The sequence below is a fragment of the Protomyctophum parallelum genome (assembly GCF_964188405.1).
Source record: "Protomyctophum parallelum genome assembly, chromosome: 10".
NCBI classification, from domain to species: domain Eukaryota; kingdom Metazoa; phylum Chordata; class Actinopteri; order Myctophiformes; family Myctophidae; genus Protomyctophum; species Protomyctophum parallelum.
This window is the reverse complement of record NC_139704.1, coordinates 41,686,056-41,698,898: the sequence shown is the minus strand read 5'-3', so window position 1 is coordinate 41,698,898 and position 12,843 is coordinate 41,686,056. Positions and strand designations below refer to the sequence as shown.

Sequence of the window (12,843 nt, the reverse complement as noted above, 5' to 3'; positions counted from 1 at the left end):
TTTCGATTTATTTTTCCTGGCTCCTGGGACTGCAGCTGCACTGTTCAGTTGACTTCCTTGTTTTTAACACGGGGAAAGAGGAGGCGTTGCGAGGTGCTGCAAGGCGCAAGCATGGCTCGCGGACCAAATGGGGCCGTCTCGCGGACCAAAAGCGGCCGCTTTTTTTTTAATGACTATTCGATTCAAATTTAAAAAATCGATTCCCGTGCGTATCGATTGAACGTCGATTAATCGATTTTTTTTGGTCAGCCCTATTGTGTGTGTGTGTGTGTGTGTGTGTGTGTGTGTGTGTGTGTGTGTGTGTGTGTGTGTGTGTGTGTGTGTGTGTGTGTGTGTGTGTGTGTGTGTGTGTGTGTGTGTGTGTGTGTGTGTGTGTGTGTGTGTGTGTGTGTGTGTGTGCGCGCAAAATCGTACCATAATCTGCAATTTTAGTGTTGGCACAGATGTAGTATAGACTCATGCATATATCTCATGCATATGTACAACATAGATGTGGTTATCTTTTTTTTTGTGTGTCATGTGATAGAGATCATTTTTTCCTTGAGACATAATTGAACTTTGAAGCCAGTTATTACATAGGTGTCCTGATAATTACGTGAAGGTAAACGTCCTTGTGTCTGAGCTCACTGGCTCCTGTTTAAAATCTGGTTTCCTGAATAAGCTTGCTTGAACTCCCTCTATAGTCTGTTAATGGACTATAATGAAATGAATGATGGACAGTGGTTTGTTTTAGCCTTCTCCCTTTGTCTATTTTCCGTCTCTATTTTCTGTTTGGAGGTCAGGAAGCTGAGTTAAAATGTCAAAGAGAGAGGCAATTTAACTGTCCCCGTCTCCCTGAAGTCGTGCTCACAAAACCCAGAAATGCAAACCAGGCGCCATCAAATTCCACTCGACGGGATTTTAAACATGAACTCTGGATGTGTTTGGTCTCGGCCTCTTGCTTTGGTTTGGGGAAAACAGTGGTGTTTAAAGCTGAAGAATAAGATATCCACTGACGAGCTCACTCGACAAAGTCAGCTGACAGTGTACGAGTGTAGTCAGCACTGGTGCTTTGCTTTGGCTAGTGATGTTTTTAAAGCCTCCGAATTGGATACTTTCACAGCTCTTTTGTAAGGATGGTGCTTATTAGAGGTTAAATTGGCAATAATTATACATTAGAGTGCAGCTGTTATGCTTGGCAGCCTGGGAAGCGTTGCGCTGAAGTCATGTTTTTATTGTAGAATTTCCGTCTGGTTAACTCTGTATGGCTGCCCTCTGATAGCATGATCGCCATACACACCCAGTTTAAGACGGGAAAATACACCCAGACCCTGACATCAGGATCTGAGAGGATCGTTTCAAAAGTTAATGGATGAGGTGTGCAGAGTGAGTGCCTTGAACTTGATGAAAGTGGAAACTTTTAGTTGGTCCCCTTCCTATACTTTCAAACCCGCCAACACACACACACGCACGCGCGCGCGCACACACACACACACACACACACACACACACACACACACACACACACACACACACACACACACATCAAATCCTTCCCTACCCCCACATACTGTATAAGTAAGCAAACATACTGTATGATCATCTGTGAAGCATACGTAATACTTTCAGACTTTACGAGTGAGATCTGACTGTAGGCCCACTATTGCTTCTAGAGACAAAGATGTGGAGTTCAGCAGTTGACTATTGAGAGTGAAAACTAAACAATCCACTGCTACACTCTCTCCCTGGCCTGGTCTCTGTGGTCAATCAACCCTCTTACTCACTGTCTGTTTGACTTCCTTTGAGTCCAGAGCAACGTTTTTATAATGGAGAGCAGGCAGTCCGCCCTCCTTGTCAAACACTTTCTTTAGTCACTGAAAAAGCAGCAGGCAAAGTGGGATCACAATTGCTGAAAACGCCACAGCTGAGAAATGAACCAAACGTCAACCCCTGTGGCCAACAGAATCTCTCTCTTCCCGTACATGTTCCTCTCCTTCCTCTGTCTTTGTCTCTTTCATTCTCCCTCCTTCTCCCCACCCCAACACACATACTTATTGTCTTCTCTCTGTCTATTGAGCAGCTAATGTACGGAACAGAGTTTAAAAAAAAACATCCCTGGGGAGATTGGTCTGGCACTCCTCAGTCCTCAGTTTAAATTTCATTTCGCAACCCTTTGATAGCTCAGTTTGTAGAGTGGAGGACTGTAGTTGAATTTCATATCACTCACCCCGGGTGCAGTACTTAGTTTAGACAGTTTTTGGTTCAGACCAGTCATTAGTCCTACAACTACAACCTATCTCAAACCCTCAAACTAAACCTAACCTCCCACGGGGCAGCACACCTAAACCTAACCTTAACCCATGTCTAACCAATGACTAGTCTAAACTAAGTATGCACCCACTCAACCCAGATTTGTGGGTGACCTCTCCAAGGTGAGGCTTTTCTTTGCTGTGACTTTGGAATCTGTTTGTAACCGGCCCTCGGAAATAAATCTTCCACACCAAAGGTCCAGACTAATATCTCAGATATTATTCTGGCCATGCCAGGCTAATGTAATTTATCTAGTTTATTTAGCCTGAGTTACATGTTCTGTTGTGCACGCCATGGGTGTCATGCAGACATGGAAAAAGCCATTCCATATGCTCAATGTGAGCTTGTACACTAAATCAGCTATAGTTCTGTACATGACACACCCACGTGCAACTAAATGTAATTCAGGTGTACCTGTTAGAGTGTCATAGCATGCCATGCACCATTGTGCCGTGAGCCTGTGATGATCTGAAAAGAGACATTGTAGAGCAGATCACAGAGAAGCTTTGGAAAGACTTTGAGGTGACGGATGCTTTTGCGTCCAGAGCCAGCACCCTTCAATCGCCCCAACCATCCATTACTCCTTCCCCAGGGTTGTGGTTCTGTAAATAATGCCAGGCGTGATATACGCGTGCCAATGTGCTCAGATCTCAGCCCAGACAAAGAAATTGCTTCATTAGTTAACCCTGAATTATCGTGTTTGTCCCAGTGATGGAGCGGAGATGGAACCTTAAAACTGCCATGGTCGTTTGTTTGGTTTACCAGAAAATTAAAGGCAGTGAGAGGGAGGAGAAAGTAGCAAATTCCGTGAAAGATTGGATAAATATAGTGCTATCACAACAGAACTCAAACAGATATGTCGGTTTAAAGTTTATTGGCTGCATGTACCGTAAATCAGTTCCTCATGTCCATGCAGAGTATCCTCTTCCTGATGTGTTTAAACAGGAGGATGTTTTTGTGCAGGTGACCTTGTAATGCAGGTTACTCCCTCTCAGCACTGTGCATACGGTTAGCTTGGCCTTAAGGTAGAGAGGTCTACAACACCCCACAACCACAGGGCTCATGGTGGGAGTTGAAATCCCATGGGGATGGACATGGCTTATTGTGCAGCTCCCATTTCTGCCTTTTCTTCACAGGCCATCTCTCAACTCAGTGCAGAACACTGCGCAGGCACACACGCACGCACACACACGCACACACACACACACACACACACACACACACACACACACACACACACACACACACACACACACACGCACACACGCATATCCCAGCTGAATCAACAGCTGCACCATTGCAGGACAGGACAGGACAGGAAGCAGGTCTTACTCCTGCCATGTTGTTTGCTGTTGTGCCCCCCTCTCTGCACACACGCATGCAGACACACATGCACACAGAGTCACGTGTGTGCAACATATGTGCCATATTTCATGGCACAGTCTTAATGACATCCTGTTTGATTTGAGTTACAGCCTTGCACATGTCTACCTGCACCTATAGCACCTCACTATGAACCAAACATCTCCTCCCCCCAAGGTCTGGCCATGGAACGGATCACAGTCATAGACCTTCATATATATTTATATGCATTTATTCCTTTCAAAACAGGGCAGAGTGGAAGAGAAAAGGCAGAATGGAACGTTGAATGTATAGCTAACCTAATTTGTGCAATTATCTTGACCTATTCGAAAGGTATTTGATGGCCTCCTCATAAAAATAAACGCCATCCACCCTTTTAAAATGGTGTGTGGTCTGCCAGAAATCACTCCCATCTGCGGGCTCGTGCCAAAAACAGCATCTCTGGACAGGAAACAAGTTCCACTGAACAAAACCCTATAGAAAAAGTCAAGAGGGCGGCATGAATAAGTTAAGACTCTTTAAGAAAATATAATTGCGTTTACCTGTATCAACATACGGCTGTCATTTTCAGCATAAGCACCATTATTCCACCTACTGTATGCTTACGTTCTGCTTCGTATTAACTGCATTTCCATATTCCTTCTTGGACAGGATTGGAAATGATTGGATCTAGTAGTAATGTATGCTGGCCCGGTTTTGATATAATTCGTCCTTTGCTTTATGGCTGTTGCATAATTTCATCTCACAATATATTTTGTAAAATATTGTGGCTTACCCTCAGCTTTTGTTGTTAAGTCTAATGATTGAAATTATTTGAGGCTATTATATACATTACACACGCAGACAGGAAACTAAACTAAAACAAGGGGACGTATGGGAGAGCAGGGATAGTTCCAATAGTGAAAGATGCACGGTCGCACCATAGCAGCCTGATATACAGAACATAATATGTTAATATGTACTTGACAATAATTGAGTATATTATATTGAGTATATTATACTCAATTATTGTCAAGTACAGCAAGAAATGGCATCCACATTTCTGTCAGGTGAAACCTATGTGAAATGTACGCGACCAGTCACGACCTAGTCGACTTCAGGGTTGCCAAGTCCGCTTATTTCCAGCAAAACTTGGATTGTTTCTTTTCCCCCACAGTTGCTTGCCTGGTTTTTGGAGGTTGGTTAGCTTATTTCTGGCAACACTGGCAACAACCTCGTGATTGGCTGCTTTTGTCAATGGGGTGGTAAAAGCGGCCTCTCATATACAGTATCCCTGGCAGCCACGCAGACTAAAGTGCCTTGCAGAGTCGAACGTAATCGACGCAAGAATACATACGCAACGGAGGGTGAGATCATTTTCTCCCTTGCGTCTCGTCAGTTACGTGATCTGTCTCGTTCTGTCGGGTTGAGATCTGATCCTCAACCATATTGCTTGCGTTGTGTACCTTGCGTCGAGGACACCCTGCCCACCCGGAGGCAGCAGAGAGCAAGAATCCTTTCCCTCCTCTGCTCGACCCCTCTTGAAAGAGGACGACACTTCCGCCGGCATATTGAGTTGTAAACATAAACACGATCGGCATGGATATATCACATTGAAAGTTACAGGACAACATGACATCAGCATTCGAAGCACTGCTTTGCAAACTCATCGTGATTATCAGGCCTGGACTGACGTTATGTCCAGTGGACAGTTTTGGTCAAATGTTAGCCCTTTGACCCAGTCCAGCCCTGCTTTTCAGATGAGAACTCCGCGGAATTAGAGCGGAGAGAGTGTCTGTGTCTCCTAATCCTATGCTTCCATTTGGTGACAATTTGATTCATTAAAGATTATAGTAGACCGACGTAAGCGACGGAGATACTTTTTTGTGTCCGTTTGACTCCCCCACGCAAGGAACAAAATGGACTCTGTCCAGGCCTGTCCAGGCCACACTGCCTGAGACTGTCAGACTCGCAACGCAGCAGACAAGCATGATCACTCAGTCACACTCACGGCTCGACGGAGAAGACACGTTTGCAATGTTCGAACGTCACTCCATATAACCAAACACGGCTACATAGTGCATACACGATAATAAAATAATCATACTAATATGGGGGGGGAGAACACAACGGAGTTAGTGCACGCAAATGGCCACAAAGCGCAAGATTGTGACACACAAACATACACGTTACTACAATAATAATCATACTAATATGGGGAGAACACAACGGAAGACAGCGCTTCTTTCACCTGACAAATATCACAATGTTATCATTTCTTGTTTGGAACTTAGCTTGTTTGTTCTGTCCGTCATGACGAATTTGTATTAGCTTAGCAATGGAGAGCATCTCATCGAGCCATCTCTTGAAACATGGAGAAGTTGGAGACTTCCAGTTTATCATTATAAAATGTTTTGCAGCAACCATCCCTGCCTTAAGGATCTGTCTTTGGTGGGAAGGAAGGGCCCTTGTCTCATCAGAGCAACCAAATATTGTTAAACAGCAATCTGGTTGAATATCCTTTCCCAGTTGTCTGGAGAACCAATTAAATATATTTCCCCAGAAATGGGTTATTACTGGACACTGCCAGAAATTATATGACAGAGAACCCTCTGCAATTCCACATCTATCACACATAGGGGAGACTATTGCGTACATTTTACTTTAGATTCAGAGTAATGCAATACTTTAAAATAAATTGAATCGGTACAATACTTTTAATTAAACTCCTGAGAGTTTGAGATGGTGTTAAATTTAATTTGCCCCGAATAACATCGTTTTAGGGAATTGAGCTAAACGCCATTGTGACATAAAACAGAAAGCTCTGCTTTGGGCCCATGAGACTTATTAAAAAAAATAAAAAATCAGGGAGGTGAGGGAGAAAATTGTGGGAGTGGGTGTAAAGGAATTCCTCGACATCACCAGGAACATAATGTTCCAGAAATGTGGTGTTTTTGGATCATATACAGCTGACAGTCAACATATGACTTTAGTTTCAGAGTTCATTTCAAAGTCCTAGTGCTCACCTATAGAGCTCTACATGGTCAGGCCCCAAATTATCTCACTGACCTCACGTTATGTACCAGAGAGGGCCTTAAGGTCGGCCGATCAGGGTCTGTTAACGGTCCCAAAGACAAATCTTAGGACAAAAGGTGATCGAGCCTTTCAATTAAAACACTACTTTTTACTTTCCGGATGTCTGATTGTTTTATGAACTTCCTTGTTTTATTTATGCTTTTGTTCTCTGTATGTAAAGCACTTTGTGAGTTTTCTCTGTGAGAAGTGCTATATAAATAAAAAGTACTTACTTACTTTTGATGGTGGTGGGGGGGGGGGGGGGTCTGATTTAGCTACAGGGGGTTTTTATATATTCTGTATGACGCTCTCATAGATTCCTCAATGCTGAAGACAGTGGGAGGGGATGACATGATGTAGATTACAATCTCTCCTGTCTAGGAATAGTACTAAACTCAGGAAAACGGGGCTTATCAGATGTTGGTTTGGAGCCTATATAGCCATAGTAGGCCTGGTACACACTGGTATACTGTCTGTGGATACTAACCGCTTCCTTGTACAAAGATATGTGAAAATAGACGATCAGAACGCCTCACATTAGTGCTGCTATTGTCAGTGTTTGTTGTTGGTTTCAGGCAGAAATTATGAAAGTTTTTTTTTTTAATTAAACTGGTTAAAGCCTAAATTGTACAAATCTATCTGCAAAAAAATTGACGATATTGCAACATATCCCAACACTTCTTACCCGAAGCATAAATTAGACTTGAACTGAGAATGCTAGTGATGATACTAGTGACCACATACAAAATGCTTCATTTATAAGGATCCTGGTTTGATCCATGGCTTCCCCTGTGTTAGTGTCAAAGTATTCTTGAGCAAGACACTGAACCCCTAACTGTTCTAGATGAGTGGGTTGGTGCCTTGCATGGTTTCCACGTCAATGTGTATGGGTGAATAGAGGTGCTCCGATCAGGCTTTTCGGGACCGATCCTGATCACCGATAGTTTTTCTAACGATCAGCCGATACTGTTACCAATCTTGCGTAGGGGGAAAAATTATTATATGTCAAAACTTCCTGTGTGTGTGTGTGTGTGTGTGTGTGTGTATGTGTGTGGTAGGGCATTAACGACTTGAGATTTTTCCCAGTCGACTTGTCGGACAGTAATTTATCGATAAGTCGAATTATCGTTTCTGGCGGCGGCGGGGGGGGGGGGGGGGGGGGGGGGGGGTGGACGCGGGGGGGGGGGGGGGGGGGGGGGGGGCGGACGCGGACGCGCGGGGGGGGGGGGATTTAACAGGGGCGGGTGGAGCTGCCGCGCGCTCAAATACGGAGCATGTCAAACATAGCACTGCGCATTCAGTGGCCTCTCCAATATGACACAGTCACAGTGCATGTATCATCTATATCAGAGGTTCCCAAACACCGGTGCCGGTCCGCGGGACACGTGGCACTGGTACGCAAGAGGGGAATTCTACGTTTTGCGTCGTTTAAAAATGTCCAATCTTTGTATCTTTAGCAGCAGCAGCTGTAGGCTATTTTGTGACGATAGCATTAATGAAACCAAACGCTACACGCGGTTCCGGTACAGGATTATTATTTCATGTGAATCATGTCAAAATGAAAAGATGATGTTATCCAGGTAAAGTAGTGGTATTGGCACACAGCGCAGCAGCAGCACCGAGAACACAATGAGAGATATGACATTATTATTCTCCTCCTCCTCCTCCTCCTCCTCCACAACTCGATAACGTTCTCATTTGTTACTCATTTTCTGAGCCATGCAAATAAACAACAACCCGCACTGACCGGAGACGGAGAGGTTCATGTGCGCTGCGCGTAAAGCTTAGCCAGAAACAGACAGTCATTGCGTCAGCATGCATGTAGCCTCGGGAACCCAGACGTTATATTTCCAGCACGGAGGTGAGGGGGATATCGTTTGGGGGTAACGTTTGCGTGCTTCTATCTGTTACTTCTCTGACACAGCGCAGTTCAAACAGACTTCAGCCAGTCTCAATAGTGGGACACCGCGCGCTGAGAGCCACATAGCCTACACAGCTGCATTTGGTTTTTAATTAAGGGCGCGTTCTGAATGCAATGAAAAAAGGGGAGAAAAAAAAAAAAAAAAAAGCTCAACTTTCGACTCGCGCTGCTGCGAGTCGACTCGTGACTCGTTTATCGATAAATCGATAAATCGATTTTTTGATGAATGCCCTAGTGTGTGGCTTTAACTGCATTACAGTGTTAAGATATTATTTTGTGGTCAGCGGTTGATTATATCAGGGGTTTCCCATTGCTTTTGCATGCCAAGCGCCCTCAAATATCTATAGCAGTCTCCCTTTCGTGAAATGGCTTGCATCACGATGGATTGTGAGCATGTAGATCTGATATATTTGAAAATGTTTGGGGTAAAAAAAGACAATAATGCCCCCCGGGTGGCACCAGGCCACGGCCTTCACTTTGAAAACCTGTGGATTATATACCGGTAGTATGTTTTTAGAAACTCAGTGAGGCTTGAAGGGCCTTCCACTCAACCATCATGGTTTCAAAGAGTCTGTAGCAGCAGAAGGAGAGAGAGAAGTTTAGCTATACTGTAGGCACAGATGAGGTCGTCCAGACCAGCTTTCAGCCCCACAGGAGCTCCACCTGTCAGAATGAGTTGCAGGGGATACCAAACACATCAGGGCACTTCCAGAGGCACATGTGGGAGGAATTTAGGCATTTCCCTTGGTGATTCATGCATCGATTCCACACGGAATAGAGGGTGTTGTCTTGACTGATGTGGTTGCTTTTGCCTTCATTTCATATCCACAAGCCAAGACTAATATTAATGTGAAACACTTTTGCTTTTTGTAATAGTGCCAATACAGTCTATAAAGTCTGTGGCAATTGTGGATTTCTGTAACACTGCATGTCTATGCTTTTTTAGATTGGAGTGCAAATCGGTATGTTTGTGTGTTGTGTGTACAGTATGAATGTACACTGTGCATATTTGTCCACCAGAGAGTACTGACATTTCAAAAACAAACTTGCACATATAGGCAAGCCTTTTTGGTAGAGAAAGCTCACTACTCCTGTTAGCAGTTAGCACAGTGTCTCTCTCGGTCATATTCACCCATGTGAGTTTTACGTGACTACTTGCATAACACTTTGGACTCCTGGGGTTACTTAAGCAGCGGCCACAGCTCATATATTGGGGCTAAAGTGGACCTAGGGTCCCTCAGCTCACGTGGCTGAGATGGCCAGACCTCTCATTTCTCCTCCACCCTAAAAACACGAACCCCTGGTATGCGTTAAAATAAACAAGCACGATAGGACCTCTGTGAAAACAAGGAAAGTGAAGGACAAGGACAGATCCATCTGGACTTATTTTCTGGGAGGCCTGACTTGTTCTTGAATTAGAGGGGATTTGAATAACAGCGTAATAATATTATAATTTGCATTTAGACTTGAAAGATATTGTTGTGTTAAATAGTCTGCGTTGGCTAACTATTTAGCTGGTTTCAAGAATGGTTGTAATACATTTACTTGAAACATGACGACGAGTTATGTAATTACTCAAACAACTGTTATCATGAGAAAGATGCGTCTTCAAATCAGCTAAATGTTCTGCTAATGCAGTAAGATAATGTGACTACACGTCTCAATGCAAGTAATAGTAATCACTTGAGTCAGTTTTTACAAGTTGGTAAGGCAGAACAGACAGCTGATGTTCCCTAGGGGCTCAGTCTGGTTGATTCCTGCTCAGCGTTCGGTACGCCGGACCTGGGCGAGTCTGGTGATGGAGAAAACGATAGGAGGGGGGTCTATAGTAGAACCACTGAACAGAATGCCCTCGTCCTGTTGGACAAGGGCTTTTGATCAAACGGTCTTGAGTGTGTGCGTGCACTGCGCACACTGCTGCCCCTTGTATTTCTAACCTTTGAGCATATGCTCCTGGTTACGACGAGTAGACTTGTCAAAGGGTTCTCTCGTTGATCGCTGCTGACACTTTTCACGTGTGCCAAAGCCAAGTGGACTCAGTGGATTTTTCAGGTTTCCTTTTTTTGCGGGGAACAGGATGGGGTTGGGGGTGTCTAGGAGAAATAAAACAATGTCTGGATGCATTATATAAGCTTGTGTTAGAAAGCATGTTTGAACTGGACTGAAACCTTTCTCCAACACTTTGACTTCTCTGGGTCTCCTTGCATTACACGGCTGACCTGCACCCTCTTTTGCCCGTATGTGTTTTCAGAGTGCAAAGCCTTTTGTATATAATCACTGATGGCTGAAGACTGTATTTCATAGCCATGCTCCAAAGACAGCAGAGTGTGAGGGGTTTCGGTGTCCTGGTAGAAGCAATGAGGCATTGTCCACAGTTTAGACAAAGCCAAAGCCACATGCAGACATGGAAGATTCACCGCAGGGCAGGCTTATGATTAACACTGTCCAATGCTTAACTATCACGAAAGCACTCAATTTATTCATACGCAGTATTATTACATTGCTGGGAGTTGTGGTGAGGTGTAATGTTTAAATGGCTTAAACCCTACCCCAAAGGGTCTTCCTTTTTCCCTGTTTACCAAATCTCTGCCCAAAATGGCCAATCTACAGGTTCAGAACACATTTTCACTATTGTGATGCGCTCAGAATAGCAACGCTAGCTAGGGTTGATGTTGTTAGACTGCAGTTGTTGGCATTATCACCTATTAAGAGCAATACATCTAATGAAAGCTTTGGCTTCATAGTTACTATATATCCACTTGTTTTTTAAGCACATCTGTACTACACTAAGCCTGTCTTGATAACTGTAGGCGTGTCATTTACAACTACATATGGTTGACAGGTTGACAGCCCGGTGATAACGTTAACGTCTGGATCAAATTGAGCAGTGTGTGATGCTTGCCAATAATGCACTTAACATAACTTTCCCTCTTGGGAAACTTAACTGTTGTACAGTACAGGTAGACACTGGAATAGTGGAATTATACCAAAAACAAATCTGTCATCTGTCATGCCACTAGCTAATCTAGTCTGCCATTTCTGCAGAGCTTATTTTTTGGGTGATATGTTGGGTGCCATGTGGGAGGATTGGTAATCCAATTAACAAAATGTTATCAAGTATGTTCAATTAGAAGCCATTTTCAGTAATCGTATGTGTTAATACATTGCCTAAATGTCACATAACCTATGTTTAAAACCAAATAATTTGCAGTGGAATGGTACATTTGCACTGCAAGTAACTGCAACCAATGACTAATAATGACCTTCTTTATTCCAGGTCATGGATGAGACCAAAACGCAGATTGCATGGCCCTCCAAATTGAAGATCGGAGCCAAGTCCAAAAAAGGTGAACATTTTCTTGCTCTAATATTGTTATAGGCAGTGCTCTAAATTTGCATAATAATAAAACTAAATTGCTTTACAAAGCAATAAAGGGAAGAAAAAAAAGCAAAAGGCATAAAACAACATTAAAATAATAGCAGTGAATAAGGCAATACAGTGAGGACATGAATAACAAGGATTTTAAAAGCTCAACTAAAAGCAAGAGTGTAGAAATAGGTCTTGCTTTAAATATGTCTATAAAGGCTGCCTGTCGAAGGTATAGTGGGAGTTTAGAAATAGAGGAATGGAAGCGCTGCAGAGATCTGTTAGTGGCTCTTAGATGGGTGCTCTTTGGTGATACAGGTAAAACCATATAGACAAAAGGTATCCTTCCTCCAAGTTGTACTGCTTGTCAAAATGTGAATTGCAGACTTGAAAAGAAAAGAATCCAAGGTACTCCGTCTTTGGTGAAAGATTAAATAGTTTATTTGATGATGAGCAAGGCAAATAAATAACAGGACCTATGCGTTTCGAGCAAAAGGTCTTCGTCAGGGTCTATCTGTCTATAGTGGGAGTTTATTCCATGCTTCACCGTGTTTTTTAGTTGCCATTTTTCGAGCAGGCCAGCAGTGGAGGACCTGTTCTCTCATCTTAGTTTTAGTTAAAACTCTGGCTGCCACATTTTGAACCAGTTGTAATCTGTCAGTTGTTTTCTTTGGCAGGCCAGAAAAAAGTGCATTGCAGTAATCGAGCCGAGAGAAAACAATGGATTGGCGTGGATTAGCGTTTTTGCATCGTCCAACGACAGATAGGCTTCTAATTCGCGCAATATTTCTAAGGTGAAAAAAGGCAATCTTGGTAACATGATTAATGTGTGTATTCAAATTCAATTCAG

General features: G+C 43.4%; 1 protein-coding gene across 4 annotated transcripts in view; it reads left to right on the top strand.

Moving 5' to 3' along the window:
* The window catches only part of bicc1a (BicC family RNA binding protein 1a), a 92,092-nt gene that overhangs the window by 26,592 nt on the left and 52,657 nt on the right, over window positions 1-12,843 (top strand). For all 4 annotated transcript variants that reach the window (XM_083774856.1, XM_083774857.1, XM_083774855.1 and 1 more), the window contains exon 3: window positions 11,904-11,973. In XM_083774856.1, the coding sequence (XP_083630982.1) occupies window positions 11,904-11,973 (70 nt within the window). The remainder of the gene's footprint in view (window positions 1-11,903; window positions 11,974-12,843) is intronic.